General features: G+C 42.5%; 1 protein-coding gene across 8 annotated transcripts in view; it reads left to right on the top strand.

The window, feature by feature from the left end:
- Nucleotides 1-16054, top strand: part of DIP2A (DIP2 acetate--CoA ligase A) — a 248545-nt gene extending 232491 nt beyond the window's left edge. For 7 of the 8 annotated variants that reach the window (XM_073306935.1, XM_073306938.1, XM_073306937.1 and 4 more), the window contains 2 exons: nt 2018-2141; nt 14030-16054. In XM_073306935.1, the coding sequence (XP_073163036.1) occupies nt 2018-2141; nt 14030-14282 (377 nt within the window). In that variant the 3' untranslated portion in view covers nt 14283-16054. Of the gene's footprint in view, nt 1-563; nt 1114-2017; nt 2142-14029 lie in introns of those variants that run through there. The other variant, XM_073306939.1, reaches the window with a different exon arrangement.
- The last annotated feature ends 1918 nt before the right edge of the window (nt 16055-17972 follow it).

The following is a 17972-nucleotide window of genomic DNA, read 5'->3' as shown; positions in this document are numbered from 1 at the left end:
CCAGCGCTGGGGGGCCCCCGGTGGTGGGGCCGCCAGCCCGGCACTCTGGGGATGGAGGGGGGGGGCCATGCGCCACCCAGTGCTCCAGAATTGGTGGGGGGTCGCATGCTGTCCAGGGCTGGAGGCGCTTGGGCAGCCCGGGGCTGGGGGGGGCCCTCTGGTCTTCGACAGGGGAAGGAGGGTGAGGGGGCAGGGCCTCAGGCAGAAGGGGCAGGCCAGGGCGGGGGCTAGCCTCCACAGGCCCGTGATTCACCCACCACCCATGGGAGTAAAGCCGAGGGGGAGGAGGAGAGTGAAGCAACAGCCAGTCAGCACAGGGCAGAGAAAGTCAGAGAAATTTCAATAGTCTGTGGAAAATTAAGGCCCCTATCCTGCAAGATGCTTCAGTGAGAAATAATAAATACTCAGTTTCCCAGGAATTCGGGCCCTTAATGGGCACATGTTCATTGAATGTAATGATTCTGAATAATGAGGCAAAATAGGTAATGCATCTGCCCACTGTACTATTTTAACAATGTGACCATCTTCCTTTTTATCTTGGATTGAAATTGGGAGACTAATAGCACTGGCATATCCGAAGGGTATCGCATGTGCTACTCCAGTCAGCTCTGCCAGGCACCGCACTCTTCACCTGCGGATAACTCTCACATTCCAGTCCTCATCCTGAGATTTCTACTTATACCAAATTATCTGGTGCTTCTGGAACGTGCACAAGTGGGAACATTTTCCCCGTTCTCCAGAGGTGAAAGCCTACTACACTAACCCCACTGTAGCTGGTCCAATTTAGAAAATAGTGTTAATCTGATAAGTCTCATTCAACATCTGGTACCTGTTGTCAGTTGTCTGGAGTAGCTCACAACCATGAGGGCCTGTCTCGGGGCAGACTGTCAGTAAACAAGGGCAGACATCCTAAACTAGGGGTATGTTCTAGAATTAAATTTCACCAAGCCAATAACAAATGTGAACTCCTGGATCACTATACCAGTCTTACTATGGAGTCACAGACAGTCCCCTTAGCCTCTCCAGTCTATCTTGCCACCCAGACAAAAATCACAACACATTAGGTTTTTCCCAGTCCTAAGAGACCAGTCATTCACCCCGGATCAATTGGTATTCCAGACCTTACACCAAAGACAATGCTGGCAGCCAATTCTATAGTAAACTAACTGAAGGTTTATTAGCTAAGAAAAGGAAATGACTGAAAGATTAAAGCAGGTAAAATATATTAACAGGTGAGTCATAGTTTGTAACTCAAAATGGTGGTAGAGATGTAATAAATTGCTAGTCTACCAAAACTTATTTCGAGGTACCCAGAATAACTCTGGAGATCTCCACTTTGCATCTGGTACACTTCCCTGTCCAAGATAGTTCGGAGATTAAGGATCTTTCTTTGAATCTATATTTATAGTATCGTCACACAGAAAGCAAGCTGACCATGTCTCTACCCATCTGGGTTTTCCCTTTGTTGAGGATGGGTAAGAAATGTCACTTGCTTTGAAATTAGCATTTTGTGTTAAAGTCCTTAAAGTCTTTCATTAGCATTTCACAAGATTTCTTTGATGGGTAATTTAGTTACAAGGGTATTTGCCATGTAACTGTTTGCTATTACATTCTGACAAGAACAGCTAAGTAAAAAGATTACAAGTAACATTCCACTAGTTTTTATGAAGGTTAAACATCTGAATACACACTTATACATTTAACACTTCGATCTATACCCAAGTGAATTGACCTGAATACACTGATCTGACCTGGTCTGCCAGGTCACACCTTTTATCAGTGGGTAACTCTATACAGTTCAGCATATCTCACCTTGAGTCACTAAGAGGAGCACAGAGCTGGCTCCTAAACTCAGGATGCTCTGCCATTTGGGAGGACTATCTATTACATGCTGCTTCTCCTCATAGGAAATGGGCCATGAAAATGTTAGGCCAGCTGATTAATGTACGTGCATGTGATTTTGAGACTATCTGTTCTTCACATTCACTGATATCCTGAATGTCTTCACTGTTTCCAGAGAGGCATGATGCCTTGTATGTGGTAGGCTCCTTGGATGAAACACTGGAGCTGAGAGGAATGAGGTATCATCCCATTGATATTGAGACCTCTGTGATCAGAGCGCACAAAAGTATTGCCGAATGGTAAGAGGTTCAGAGCTATATGCATTTTCAGTTAAGAAATTTTTCTGTGTCCTTTTCTTTTTTTAAAGCATCAAAGCCCAGGTTTTGCAACTGAGAATGCTCTGCAGGCAACTTGCCAGGAGCCCTCTCACCCACCTTATTTGCTTATACTTTTGTCTGACAGAAATAAAAAGAGAATAAATTGCTTGTTAGATCAATTAGCTGGGAGTGAAAACAAAAAATGTAGGCCTGCGCAGAGCAGTTAGAATCGTAGAACCCCAGGGCTGGAAGGGACCCCGAGAAGTCATCAAGTCCAGCCCCCTGCACTGGGGCAGGACCAAGTAAACCTCAACCATCCCTGACAGGTGTTACTCCAACCTGTTTTTAAAACCCTCCAATGCTTTAATTACCCTTATGGTTAGAAAGTTTTCCATAATATCTAACCTAAATCTCCCTTGCTGCAGATTAAGCCCATTATTTCTTGTACTACCTTCAGTGGACATGGATGAAACAGTGGATCACTGTCCTCTTTATAACAGGCCTTAACATATTTGAAGACTGTTATCAGGTCCGTGCCCTCCCCCCATCTTTTCTCAAGACTAACCATGCCTTTTTTAACCTTTCCTCTAAGGCTTTTATCATTTTTGTTGCTCTCTTCTGGACTCTCCACATCATTCCTTAATGTGGCACACAGAATTGGACACACTACTCCACCTGAGGTCTCACCACTGCTGAGTAGAGCAGGATAATTACCTCTTGTCATATGACATATGTCATATAACACTCCTGTTAACACTCCCCAGAATAGTATTAGCCTTTTTCGTATCTGTATCACATTTCTGAGTCCTGTTCAATTTGTGATCCACTATAACTACCAGATCTTTTTCAGTAGTACTACCACCTAGCCAGGTACTTCCCATTTTGTAGATGTGCATTTGATTTTTCCTTCTTAAGTGAAGTGTTTTCCACCTGTTTTTCCTGGATTTCATTTTGTTGATTTCTGGCCAATTCTCCGATTTGTCATGGTCATTTAGAATTCTAGTCCTGTCCTCCAAAGTGCGTGCAATGCCTCTCATCTTGGTGTAATCTGCAGATTTTATAAGCATACTCTCCACTCCTGTTGTCCACGTCATTCATAAAATATTGAATAGTACCAGACCTAGAACTGATCCCTGTGGGACCCCAATAAAGACACCCTCCCAGTTTGACAGCGAACCCTTAATAACTACTGACTGAGTACAGTCTTTCAACCAGTTGTGTATCCACTCAATAATAATTTCATCTAGACCACATTTCCCTAGTTTGCTGGTGAGAATGTCATGTGGGATTGTGTCAAAAAGCCTTACTAAAATCAAGACGTATCACATCTACTGCTTCCCCCGTCCACTAGGTCCATAATCCAGGGAAATTAGATTGGTTTGACATGATTTGTTTTTGACAAATCCATGCTGGCTATCCCTGATAATCCCATTATCCTCCAGGACATACAAATTGATTGCTTACTAATGTGTTCCAGTAACTTTCCAGGTTTTGAAGTTAGGCTGACTGATCTGTAATTCCTTGGGTTCTCTCTGTTCTCTCTGTTCCCCCTTTTAAAGACAAGTACGGTGTTAGCCCTTCTCCAGTGTTCTAGGACCTCTAGGAGGTCTCAAAGATAATTATTAACGGTTCTGAGATTGCTTCAGCCTTGAATACATCTCACTTATCTAATATTCTTGTCAGGGTTCCTTCCCCACTCTGAACTCTAGGGTACAGATGTGGGGACCTGCATGAAAGACTCCATAAGCTTATTCTTACCAGCTTAGGTTAAAAACTTCACCAAGGTACAAACTTTGCCTTGTCCTTGACCAGTATGCTGCCACCAGCAAGCGTTTTAAACAAAGAACAGGGAAAGAGACCACTTGGAGACGTCTTCCCCCAAGCCCTACACACCCCCTTTCCTGGGGAGGCTTGAGAATAATATCCTAACCAATTTGTTACAAAGTCATCAAAGACCCAAACCCCTGGATCTTGGAACAATGGAAAAATCAGCCAGGTTCTTAAAAGAAAGATTTTATTTAAAAAAAAGAAAGATAAAAATCACCTCTGTAAAATCAGATGGAAAATACTTTACAGGGTATTCAGATTCAAAACACAGAGGATCCCCCTCTGGGCAAAACCTTAAAGTTACAGAAAACAGGAATAAACCTCCCTCTTAACCCAGAGAAAATTCACATAAAACAAAAGAGAAACTAATCCGCCTTGTCTGGCTTACCTCTACTGGTTGCAATATTGGAGACTTGGATTAGGATGGGTTGGAGAAGATGGATTTCTGTCTGGCGTCTCTCAGTCCCAAGAGAGAATGAACAAATGTGAACAAAGAGCACAAAACAAGAGCTTCCTTCCCCCAAGATTTGAAAGTATCTTGTCCCCTTATTGGTCCTTTGGGTCAGGTGCCAGCCAGGTTAGCTGAGCTTCTTAACCCTTCACAGGTAAGAGGATGTTGTGCCTCTGGCCAGGAGGGATTTTACAGCACTGTATACAGAAAGGTGGTTACCCTTCCCTTTATATTTATGACAATTCTTTAATCTGTTCTTTCCCTATTTTGGCTTGTGTTCCTTTCCCCTTGTTAATATTAATTGTGTTAAGTATCTGGTCACCATTAACATTTTCAGTGAAAACTGAAGCAAAATAGGCATTAAACACCTCAGCTTTCTTAATGTCGTCAGTTATTAGCTCGCCTTCTCTGCTAAGTAGAGGATCTATACTTTCCTTTATCTTTTCTTTGCTCCTAATGTATTTAAAGAACCTCTTCTTATTGCCTTGTCTGTCCCTTGCTGGGTGTAACTCATTTCATGCCTTACCCTTTTCGATTTTGTCCCTACGCGTTTATGCTATTCTTTTGTACTTGTCTTTAGCAATTTGTCCAAGTTTCCACTTTTTGTAGGATTCCATTTTGACTTTCAGGTCACTAAAGAGCTCCTGGTGGAGCCACAGGATATGTCTACGCAGCAAAGAAAAACCCACGGCTGGCTCATGCCAGCCAACTCTGGTTGCGGGGCTGTATCATTGTTGTGTAGACTTCCAGGCTTGGGCTGGAGACCCGAGTTCTGGGCCCCTCCCACCTCACAGGGTCCTAGAACCTGGCTCCAGTCTGAACCCAGACGTCTACACAGCAATAAAACAGCCCTGCAACCCAAACTCTGCAAGCCCAAGTTGACTGGCATGGGCCAGCCGTGGGAATCTAGATTGCTGTGTCGACATACCCATATTGGCTGTTACTATTCTTCCTGTTTTTCCTTCGCATCGGGATAGTTTACAGTTGTACCTTTTAATATGGTCTCCTTGTGAAACTGCCAGCTCTCCTGAACTGCTTTTTTAACTTAGATTTTCTTCCCATGGGACCTCACCTCCCAGTTCTCTTGTTTGTTAACGCCTGCTTTTTTCAAGCCCCTTGTCCTTATTCTGCTGCTCTCACTTCTTCCTTAGAATCACGAACTCTATCCTGTCATGATCACTTTCACCCATATTGCTTTCCACCTTCAGATTCGCTAGCAATTGCTCCCTGTTTATCAGAATCTTGCCTAAAATGGCTGTCATCCTGGTTTTTTCCTCCACTTTCTGGAGCAAGAAGTTGTCCCCAATACCTTCCAAGAACTTACTGGACATTTTGTGTTTTGCCACATTACTTTTCCAACAGATCTCTGTGTAGCAAATTCCCCCATTACTACCACGTCTTATGTTTTGGGTATTTCTGTTGTTTGATCTAGAAATGCCTCATCCAGCTCCTGATTTGGTGGTCTTTAATAGATCCCTGCCATGACATCGCCTCTTTTTCTCCCCTTTTATCTTCACCAGGGACTTTCAACTGGTCTGACTCTCACATCTTTCTGGTCCTCAGAACAAATGTATATATTCTTGATGTATAATATGGTATCTCCACCCATTTTACTGTGCCTGTCCCTCCTGAATAACCTATTCCCCTCTATACCAATATTTTAGTCATAAGAATGGCCATACTCGGTCAGACCAATGGTCCATTAGCCCAGTATCCTGTCTTCCAATAGTGGCCAATGCCAGCTGGTTCAGAGGGAATGAACAGAACAGGCAATCATCAAGTGATCCATTCCCTAGAGACACTTCAGAGCATGGTTTTGCATTCCTGTCTATCTTGGGGCTAACAACCATTGATGGACCTATCCTCCATTAACTTATCCAGTTCATTTTTGAACCCTATTATAGTCTTGGCCTTCACAACATCCTCTGGCAAAGAGTTCCACAGGTTAATTGTGCATTGTGTGAAGAAATACTTCCTTTTGTTTGTTTGAAACCTGCTGCCTATTAATTTCATTTGGTGACCCCTAGTTCCTGTGTTATGAGAAGGAGTAAATAACACTTCCTTATTTACTTTCTCCACACCGGTCATGATTTTATAGACCTCAATCATATTCCCCCCTTCGTCTCTTTTTCAAGCTGAAAAGTCCCCGTCTTATTAATCTCTCCTCATACTGAAGCTGTTCCATACCCCTGATCATTTTTGTTGACCTTTTCTGTACCTTTTCCAATTCCAATATATCTTTTTGAGATGGGGGCGAGCAGAACTGCACGCAGTATTCAAAATGTGGGTTTGCCATGGATTTATATACAGGCAATATGATATTTCCTGTCTTACTATCTCTTTCCTATTGATTCCAGCATTGTTAGCTTTTTTGACTGCTGCTGCTGTTTTCAGAGAACTATCCACAATGACTCCAAGATCCTTCTTGAGTGGTAACAGCTAATTTAGACTCCATCATTTTATATGTATAGTTAGGATTATGTTTTCCAATGTGCATCACTTTGCCTTTATAAACATTGAATTTCATCTGCCATTTTGTTGCTCAGTCAACCAGTTTTGTGAGATCCCTTTGTAGCTCTTTGCAGTCTGCTTGGGACTTAACTATCTTGAGCAGTTTTATATCATCTGCAAATTTTGCCACCTCACTGTTTACCCCTTTTTCCAGATCATTTATGAATATGTTGAACACCACTGGTCCCAGTACAGACCCCTGGGGACCCAACTATTTGCCTCTCTTCAGTCAGAAAACTGACCATTTATTCCTACCCTCTGTTTCTTATCTTTTAACCAGTTACTGATCCAGGAGAGGATCTTCCCTCTTATCCCATGACAGCTTACATTACTTAAGAGCCTTTGGTGAGGGACCTTGTCAAAGGCTTTCTGAAAATCTAAGTACACTACATCCCCTGGATCACCCTTGTCCACATGCTTGCTGACCCACCTCAAAGAATTCTAGTAGACTGGTGAGGCACGAGTTCCCTTTACAGGAAATCATGTTGACTCTTCCCCAACAAATCATTCTCATCTAGCTGTCTGATAATTCTGTTCTTTACTATAGTTTCAACCAGTTTGCCTGGTACTGAAGTTAGGCTCCTGTATTTGGCGGGATCGCCTCTGGAGCCTTTTTTAAAAATTGGTGTCACATTAGCTATCCTCCAGTCATTTGGTACAGAAGCAGATTTAAATGATAGGTTACATACCACAGTTGTTAGTCCTGCAATTTCACATTTAAGTTCCTTCAGAACTCTTGGGTGAATCCCATCTGGTCCTGGTGACTTATTACTGTTTAGTTTATCAATTTGGTCCAAAACTTCTTCTAATGACACCTCAGTCTGGGCAGTTCCTCAGATTTGTTACCTAAAAAGAATGGCTCAGGTTTGGGAATCTCCCTCATATCCTCAGCCATGAAGACCGATGCAAAGAATTCATTTAGTTTCTCCACAATGGCCTTATCATCCTTGAGTGCGCCTTTAGCATCTTGGTTGTCCAGTGGCCCCCCTGGTTGTTTAGCAGGCTTCCTGCTTCTGATGTACTTAGCAATTTCTTTTTATTACTTTTTGAATCTTTGGCTAGTTGTTCTTCAAATTCTTTTTTGGCCTTCCTCGTTATTTTTACACTTCATTTGCCAGAGTTTATGCTCCTTTCTATTTTCCTCACTAAGATTTAACTCCGCTGTTTAAAGGATGCCTTTTTGCCTCTCACTGTTTCTTTTACTTTGTTGTTTAGCCACGGTGGCACTTTTTTGGTCCTCTTACTATGTTTTAATTTGGGGCATACATTTAAATTGAGCCTCTATTGTTGTGTCTTTGAAAAGTTTCCCTACAGTTTGCAGGGATTTCCCTACAGCAGTGGTCCCCAACCTTTCTGTGGGAATAGCACATTCCTATTGCCAACAGACTATGGCATGTGCCAAGCACCCCACCGCCGAAATACCGCCGAGAAGTGGCAGCGGAAAGAAGCCTCGCTGCTGAGAAATGGCAATGCTTCTTGGCGGCATTTTGGCGGGTGGTTCTCAGGTAGCCACGCTCAGCGGCAGCATTTCAGCAGCGCGGTGTCCTGCGGGCACACACAACTGCCCCAGCGGGCGCCATTGCACCCACGGGCACCATGTGGGCACCCCTGCCCTACAGCTTGGTGCTGTACCTTTTACTTTAACTAACTTCCCCATTTTTGTATAGTTCCCTTTTCTGAAATTAAATGCTACCATGTTGGGCTGCTTTGGTGTTTTCCGCTGCATAGGGATGTTAAATTTCATTATGTTATGGTCACTATTACCAAGCGGGTCAGCTATATTCACCTCTTGGACCAGATCCTGTGCTCCACTTAGGACTAAATCAAGAATTGCCTCTCCCCTTGTGGGTTCCAGGACTAGCTGCTCCAAGAAGCAGTCGTTTAAGGTGTCAAGAAACTTTATCTCTGCATCCCATCCTGAAATGACATGTACCCCGTCAATTGAGGGATAGCTGAAATCCCCCATTATTGAGTTTTTTATTTTTATCGCCTCTCTAATCTCCCTGAGCATTTTACAGTCCCTGTCACCATCCTGTCAGATGGTCAGTAGTATACCTCTACTGCTATATTCTTCTTATTCAAGCATGGAATTACTAGCCATAGCGATTCTGTGGTTCAGTTTGGTTTATTTAACATTTTTACTTCATTTGACTCTATGCTTTTTCATATATAGTGCCACTCCCCCACCAGTATAACCTATTCTGTACTTCCAATATATTTTGTATCTTGAGACTTCTCCAACCAAGTCTCTGTCATACCAGTTAAGTCATAATTTAGTTTATGTACTAATACTTTCAGTTCTTCCTATTTATTCCCCATTCTCCTTGCATTTGTGTATAAACATCTAAAATGGTGAGCAGGTTCCCTCACTGATTTCCCTTTTGTTGTTCCTCTAACCCTACAGTAATTCTCCATGGCCCCAACATCCAACCCTCAGTTAACATTGCCTGTTTTTCTAATTAGTGGAATAGCAAACTTTAACTGGCCTTCTCTGTGGGCTGGTCCTCCATAACTAACATATATTGTAGCTAGTGGAAAGGCAGTCTAAGCAATTTGTGCTACATTTATCTTTGAGCTACGCTATATGTTTTGCATATATATCTTCTGCATAACAAGCATAAATTTCACATGCTTAGTTAAATGATCAGTTAAGAAAAGAACTTTTTTTAAAGTTGCATCCAAGTAGAAACTTTGAGAATTGCTTGTATCACAACTTGATTTGAAAATTATCAAAAAGAAAAGGAGTACTTGCGGCACCTTAGAGACTAACCAATTTATTTGAGCATGAGCTTTCGTGAGCTACAGCTCACTTAGTTTTGGTGTATACTTTGTGGGCTTATCAGATACTTCTGTATTTTTACCAATGTATTAAGCCTGCAAAATTATTTGATTTTACACATTTTTTTAATTCAACCTCTTTTAATGTACTCTTACTCCATAGTATGCCATAAAATAAAATGGCACACGTCACAGAGGTCAGGATGGTGGGGAACTCTATAATTAGCTGCAAGAACCCTGTCATGAAAACCCCCCGTTCTCTTAGCTTTCCCAAATAGTTGTCTTTGGAAACTGATATTTCCCATGTTTGATTTCTGTTCAAAGGTGATATTTGTGATTGAAAGTTTGAGGAAAATGCCTTCATATATTTGATTTGCAGGAAAATGGAGGTGAAGGTAGGAACTACAGTTCGGCCACTTAAAATATTCTACCTGCTTTCTTGAGCATGACTCCAGCAAAAATGGCTGGAACTTGGAAAACCAAAGCCATCATTGAGAGAGTCCTCCTCATGATTTGGAAAGAACCACTTGAGTGAGTTAGGGCATTTGTAGCTGGCATTATGAACGTGTGCAGTGGACTTCCCATGTTAAATCCGAAGAGCATGTGTAGATTGATGCGGTGTGCATGGATCAGGAGCTTCGATTGTGAATACCACTCAAAACTGGTTAAAAAGGAAACAGTCAAGCTTTGCCCAACTGCAGCCTCTCGATCTGTATGTTCCAACTCTGGAGCCACCAGCTCTCTTCTTGTTTCCCCCAGTTGTATGGTGTGAAATATGTTTGGCAGTTTTAAAACTTTAGGCTAAAGGCTGGGATTTTCAAAGGAACCTAAGAGACTTTGGCACCCAACGCCCACTGAATTTGGTGAGATTTGTGGGCTTTATTCCCTTAAGGCTCCTTTGAAAAGCCCAGCCATAAGCAACATAAATCATTCTTTACGCCCTTAGGCTATGTCTACCCTTGGAGCTAGGGGTGTGATTCCCAGCTCTCATGCATGCTAGCTGCTGCTGAGCTAGCATGCTAAAAATAGCAGTCAGTGAGGTGGGGTAGCAGATGGGGCAGAAGTGAGAGGGCTGGCACAGGTAGCCCGTCTGAATCAATCCTGAAGCACTTGCATGAGAGGAAAGTGATCAGGAACAGCCAGCATGGATTCACCAAGGGAAGGTCATGCCTGACTAATCTAATCGCCTTTTATGATGAGATTACTGGTTCTGTGGATGAAGGGAAAGCAGTGGATGTATTGTTTCTTGACTTTAGCAAAGCTTTTGACACGGTCTCCCACAGTATTCTTGTCAGCAAGTTAAGGAAGTATGGGCTGGATGAATGCACTACAAGATGGGTAGAAAGCTGGCTAGATTGTCGGGCTCAACGGGTAGTGATCAATGGCTTCATATCTAGTTGGCAGCCGGTATCAAGTGGAGTACCCCAAGGGTCGGTCCTGGGGCCGGTTTTGTTCAATATCTTCATAAATGATCTGGAGAATGGTGTGAATTGCACTCTCAGCAAATTTGCGGATGATACTAAACTGGGAGGAGTGGTAGATACGCTGGAGGGGAGGGATAGGATACAGGAAGACCTAGACAAATTGGAGGATTGGGCCAAAAGAAATCTGATGAGGTTCAATAAGGATAAGTGCAGGATCCTGCACTTAGGACGGAAGAACCCAATGCACAGCTACAGACTAGGGACCGAATGGCTAGGCAGCAGTTCTGCGGAAAAGGACCTAGGGGTGACAGTGGACGAGAAGCTGGATATGAGTCAGCAGTGTGCCTTTGTTGCCAAGAAGGCCAATGGCATTTTGGGATGTATAAGTAGGGGCATAGCGAGCAGATCGAGGGACGTGATCGTTCCCCTCTATTCGACATTGGTGAGGCCTCATCTGGAGTACTGTGTCCAGTTTTGGGCCCCACACTTCAAGAAGGATGTGGATAAATTGGAGAGAGTCCAGCGAAGGGCAACAAAAATGATTAGGGGACTGGAACACATGACTTATGAGGAGAGGCTGAGGGAGCTGGGATTGTTTAGCCTGCAGAAGAGAAGAATGAGGGGGGATTTGATAGCTGCTTTCAACTACCTGAAAGGGGGTTCCAAAGAGGATGGCTCTAGACTGTTCTCAATGGTAGCAGATGACAGAACGAGGAGTAATGGTCTCAAGTTGCAGTGGGGGAGGTTTAGATTGGATATTAGGAAAAACTTTTTCACTAAGAGGGTGGTGAAACACTGGAATGCGTTACCTAGGGAGGTGGTAGAATCTCCTTCCTTAGAGGTTTTTAAGGTCAGGCTTGACAAAGCCCTGGCTGGGATGATTTAACTGGGAATTGGTCCTGCTTTGAGCAGGGGGTTGGACTAGATGACCTTCTGGGGTCCCTTCCAACCCTGATATTCTATAATTCTATGAACCCCTGGGGACCTCAGAGTGGCTAGCTCAGGTTTCCGCAGCTACACAATTATTTTCAACTTGCTAGCTCAGTGAGAGCAAGCGCGGGTATGTCTACACAAGTTGGGAATCATACCCCAAGCACATAGTGTAGACATAGCCTTACAGTGGATTTAAGCCGTTTAGAAACAATCTAAGTCATTAGATACATATCACACAATATGTACTTTAAAAACTCAGTTTGAAGGAAGAAAATATGGAGCTGGAGGGCTGGATTAGAGGTACATAGAATACCCTAGAGATTTCTTGCACGACTGAGCGTACAATGCTAATAGGTGTATTTGCCAATTGCTGATAGATCCCTTTCACTCTAAAAGTGTAGAATTGACTGATGGTGTTTGTGGATTGGTGGCTATCTCCCAGACACCCCCGGTGGCCTCAGGGCAGCCCTGCAAGCAGTCCCTTGTCTTAGTTTCCCTTCTTGATTCCTCAGAAAAACTTAGTACAGCTTCTGGAGTATATAAATTGACCTTCCATGGGGTTAATTTATTGCAAAAGTCCCACTACCATAAACCAGAATCCCTCTAGCACAGTCCAAACAATACATTCATCCCAACAGTCCATCACCAAGTACTGCTCTGATCTCTCTCACCACACCCCCGTTCCTCCAGCTGGGGTGCATCTCTGTCCTGTTTCTTGCCAGGCAGGGCTCCAGCTCTTGCCTAAAGACGTCAGTGGGGTCACGACTCCATCACTCCCCAGCCTTCTGTGGCCATCTGACTCAGGGAGCCAGCAGGCATCTCCTGCTGCTGCTCTCAGCCTTCAGCCCTCTCTAGCTGTGGTTCTCTGACCTGGGGAAGTTTATAGGTGACTCACTGCCTTCAGCTTTCACCAGCCTGCTCTGGCTCCACTGCTCACTGGGGAACTCTCACCGCTCCTACCTTCAGGGACAGCACCTCCCGCTGAAGCGCTCGCCGAGCTGTGCTCTGCCTCTGAGCTCTCTCTCTACTGTTCTAGACACCTTCAGCTCTTCTCTCTCTGATTCTGGATTCTCCCTCTCAGGACTCTGACCCCCCCACCCTCCCTTCTTTGCCTTTGGGCCATCTCCCATGTGCAGGGGGCATCTCCACCCCACTCATTATAGCAAGTGAGGGCACACCTGGGCTGCAACAGGAGGCTGGGCCTGGTTTCATTTAAGGGGCCAGTTACCCTGTTAGTGTTTCAGAGTAGCAGCTGTGTTAGTCTGTATTCGCAAAAAGAAAAGGCGGTTTCAGAGTAGCAGCTGTGTTAGTCTGTATTCGCAAAAAGAAAAGGAGTACTTGTGGCACCTTAGAGACTAACAAATTTATTTGAGCATAAGCTTTCGTGAGCTACAGCTCACTTCATCGGATGTTAGTGTTGCTAGTCGTTATAAAAGAGAGTTTCCTTTTTGTTCCTTGGACAACCTGTATATATTAAATGCAAAGTAAATAAATGACTGTAAATACTTTGAAATCAAGAAACAAGAAAGTTAAAGCTGAACATTCAGTCTTAACTCTGTCCCCATGTACTTACGCATTACAGTGCAGTCTTTAAATTCATGGTCATGTGTTATCTTAGATACACGTTAATGTTTATAGGAGAAAAAAAGATACACTTTGATATTTAATATGTTGTTGTTTGGACAATAATAAAACATAATCAAGAGATGGCAGAGTCAGATTTTGTTGAACTATAACTTCCACATCTGTCTCTTATGTACTTAGTTTCATATCAACAGAGTTTGTTTACATTGATTGTATTGTTTATCTCAAGTATTTTCGCAGGGTTGGGTGTTGGTTTTTTTTCCCAGTTAGCCTCTGTCTAGGAGAACTTTTCTCTTTGGTGCTTATTCATACTAGTTTATTTCCCCCCACACACACAATTAATGCTTGTTTTATACCAACAGTGCTGTGTTTACATGGACCAACTTGCTGGTGGTGGTTGTGGAATTAGAAGGCTCAGAGCAGGAAGCACTGGATTTGGTGGCACTGGTAACAAATGTGGTTCTGGAAGAACATTATCTCATAGTTGGTGTTGTAGTCATTGTGGACCCGGGAGTTATTCCCATCAATTCTCGTGGTGAAAAGCAGCGAATGCACTTGAGAGATGGATTTTTAGCTGACCAACTGGATCCTATTTATGTCGCTTACAACATGTGAAAATACAAAACCACACTGATGCTGAAGCACCAAAATCTAGAGACATTCTGAATAGGATCTAAATCAGTTTGCTGAGTTTTTTAAGCTTTTGAAGACCTTAGTGAAAAACGAGGTGCCAGTCTTCATGGAACTTCTCTCACACCGCACTGGCTTTCACAAATCCATTACAACTCCTCTATTAGGACAGAGAATTACTGGAATTCTTGAAGGAAATTTGTTAAACTGTCAAGGAACAATATTTTTTATTTTTTTTTTTTACAATACTTATGAATGTCAGTATCTTAATGCACTGCATAATGCAACATAAAAACGGGTGGGGAGAAAACACCAGCTGAAGACAACTCTTGGGAACAGTGAGGAAAGTTGTGGCTAGTCATCCTCCAGGTTTTCCTCCCCGTTCTGGTTTGATGTCTGGTAACTACATTGGCACATAACTTTCACAATTTTTCTTATCTCCATCTTGTCCTCTACTGTATTGCATGGTTTTTGTACATATTTGAGGTTAAAAATGCTGAGCCATTTTTTATTTTTAACCAATGACTCAGCACATTCAGAGCACACCAACTCACTCCAATCCTGGATTGTGTGTTTAAAACTATACTATTGTTCAGCCTTCTAGTACCAAGCAAAACTGAATACTGCTTCTTTAACAAGGTTACTCATAGTGCCATACTGGATTCTGTAGCATTAAACACTCTATTGTAGAAAGATAAATTAGTATCTGGTTTTAAACTACTTTATATACAGGAGGCTTGCTTGCTTTCTTGTTTTCATAATTTCATATTAGTTAAACAGTAAATGTGCTTGTTTTCGTAGTGCTAAGCTATTAATTATTGCCCTGCATAATGCCAACTTTTGAACAATTATTTTCATTCCAATGCCAAAAGAATCAGAATCATTAGTGTAAATGCCTGAAAGCATGATCTTCCGATATATTATTCACCAAGTATCTGAACTAAAATACTGAACTGAACTAAAAGTTATGAGATAATGATTTCTCACCATGGAACACATCTGATAAAGATAACTGGGTCTGCCATGGTGTAAAATTTCATCTTTTAGTTGTGCATTGACAAACTTTTTTTGTTCAAACTAAAATATCCAGTTGTGGTTGAGTCCAGTAAATAAAACTCTTGACATTTCTGCCAGATCTAATATTATAGTGAACCTAATTCTGAAAGAGAATGTAAAATCATTCAGCTGCTTCCAATGTCTGAAGAGAGGCATGACTTTAGCAAATAATTATTTTTGTATCGCTAATAATGGCTATGTGATTTTTTTAAATAATGCATGAGTTTGGTGAAACAGACAGGTTTTTCTAAAAGGCAAGATGCCTGGATCAGTGCCTAAGAAATCTGGATGTCAGTTCCCCAACATAAGGACACTAAATGACTCTTCTTGGTTAGTAAACTAGAAAATCTTCCCAAAAAAGGCTGTCACATACAGTAGTTCTCTTTTCCTTCATGGTGTTTGACTGTGGTATACTATACAGATACATACCTTGGAACTTTAATTTGACTCTGTTGTAATTATGTACAGAATTGTGTAACTTATTGTTTGAATTAAATGCAGCAGTCTTAGCTATGAACTAATGGACATCCTTGTAGTAAAACAGCAGGCAAGAGGAAAGAACTACTTAACCCCAATTTTAATGTTGTAGTTTTTTAGCAAATAAAACATTGTAAGATTTTTGTATTGATATATTGGTGACAGTGAGATAAGTTGCCTTGTAAAGTAAAATTTAAAAAAGCACATTAAACATTTGAAAATGACTATTGGAAATTTGATTTGCCAGATGTTAAAAGTTGTCATATCTTAACACCCAAAAAAAAAGTTTTCTATTGTCTATATAGAAAGTCACTATAAAGCAGTTTTGTGTCCACATTTAGGGTTTGCTAAATACTTCTCTCAGTAGTGAGGTTTTTAAAACTTCCGTTGTGAATTTCTTTAAAACTACTTAAAACAGGACTTGCTTAGATTTTAATTGTGTGTCCACCACCACCATGTTCAAGACACAATCACTGCAGTGGGCAGCAGCCATCAGAGTAGCTCTCCCTGTCTACTTGAGTGCTGCAGGAGGAGGAAGAAAACCAGTCACTGCCAGTCGGGTCCCACGCTGGCACTCCCTGCTCTTGAGCAGGCAAAGGAGCAAGTTCCTGAGACACTCCCCTAACTCGTTAGGCCAAAGCTTGAGCGAGAAGTCTGGCTGCTGCTATCAGTAGGAGGGAAGAAAGGTTTCCATTCTGAGAAGAAAACTGGATTTGGAGGGAGGCTAGGAACACTGGATGAGCTACAAAGCCTCTCCCTATGGTGCGTAAGCTGGGAAATGGGAGGAGGATGGGGAGAGGCCAGAATCTTTTAAGACCAAAATGCACTGAAACCTGTGGTGAGAGTCTTGTGGGAAAGAATTCGTCGTCTTGCGGGGTCTGAAGTATTTTGTTTCAAGGGAAGTGTGTCACCTACTTAATCAGTACCACCACTTCTTTTGGTGCTTTCCTTACAGGCCTTCCATGCAAGCAGTGCAACCTTGTGTAGTGGATGAGTTGTGGTGAGATCACACACTAGAGGCGTACAGTTGCATACTACATATGACTGTAGCAATATATATATTATTAAAGGTTCCATAGTCCTGTCCCAAACTTTTTACTACAGAACTCTGAACTATGACAGACATCAGAGATTCATTCATTTCCTAAGTCACCAACGAGGAAAAGGGAAATGAGAGAGAATTCCAGTAGATGACAATTTTGAGTGGTATGGCTAAGGAAAATATTCAAGATCTGTTCATACTGAGTCTGTATGACAGATCCTCAAACCTCTTGGATTTGAGAATTTTTGGCTGCTCATGGTGACAGAAAAATGTCTTTCACATTCCAAACCAAGTCTGTCTTCATATAAAAGTACTGCAGACGGATCCAGTGTATGGGAAATCGTCTTGAAAAAAATTCCCTCTTTATTTAGCAATGGAGATAGCATGGACTCCTGTGGCCTGATGTCAATGTGAAGATGGAGATTGGATACGCTCAACTCTGTGGCAAGAACCAGAATTTATTGGGTCACCTCCATCCCGCACACCCAGGAAAGTATACAGTGTGGTTAGATGTTGATAGATGTTTGGCTCTGTGTGTGTGTTCGTTCTGTGTGCCGCCCCAACCCTGCGCAGAGAGCTGGCATGGCAGACCTCAAGCGAACCATTCAATGACCACAAGATCCATTAAGGGACGAAGGCACCCAGCCAGGTTTATTGTTGGCAAAGCATGGTACTAGTCTCCTGCAGACTCTACCAGACCAGTAATACATGCATGCCCATAACAATGGACCACTGAACGGCGGGACTTTCCATTCCTCCCTTGGCCAGACGAAGATACTCCCTCTGAGAGACATCTTTATTCCCCAATACAAACAAGTTAGTACTGCCCCTTTAGCATAGTTACTGCTCCCTGATGTGCCTAGTTATCATCTTGTACATGTTGGTTCAATCAAAACATCTCTATTACGTATTGTCATGCTGACCTTCTCTTTTAGGAGGGGTCAGTGTGTTCCTGTTATCTTTGGGGAATATTTTTGTACCATCCTTGATATCTCGATGTTCTGGTACCACTTGATATTGGGATGTGTTTGCGTGAGTACTCTGTGACTAGCACTTCTTAGGAATACGTATTTCTGCAATATCAGCCCTGCTCTTGCCAG

The sequence above is a fragment of the Lepidochelys kempii genome, chromosome 11 (genome assembly GCF_965140285.1).
Source record: "Lepidochelys kempii isolate rLepKem1 chromosome 11, rLepKem1.hap1, whole genome shotgun sequence".
In the NCBI taxonomy this organism is placed as follows: domain Eukaryota; kingdom Metazoa; phylum Chordata; order Testudines; family Cheloniidae; genus Lepidochelys; species Lepidochelys kempii.
Note: the sequence above shows the minus strand (reverse complement) of the source record. Positions and strands in the feature narration are given on the sequence as shown.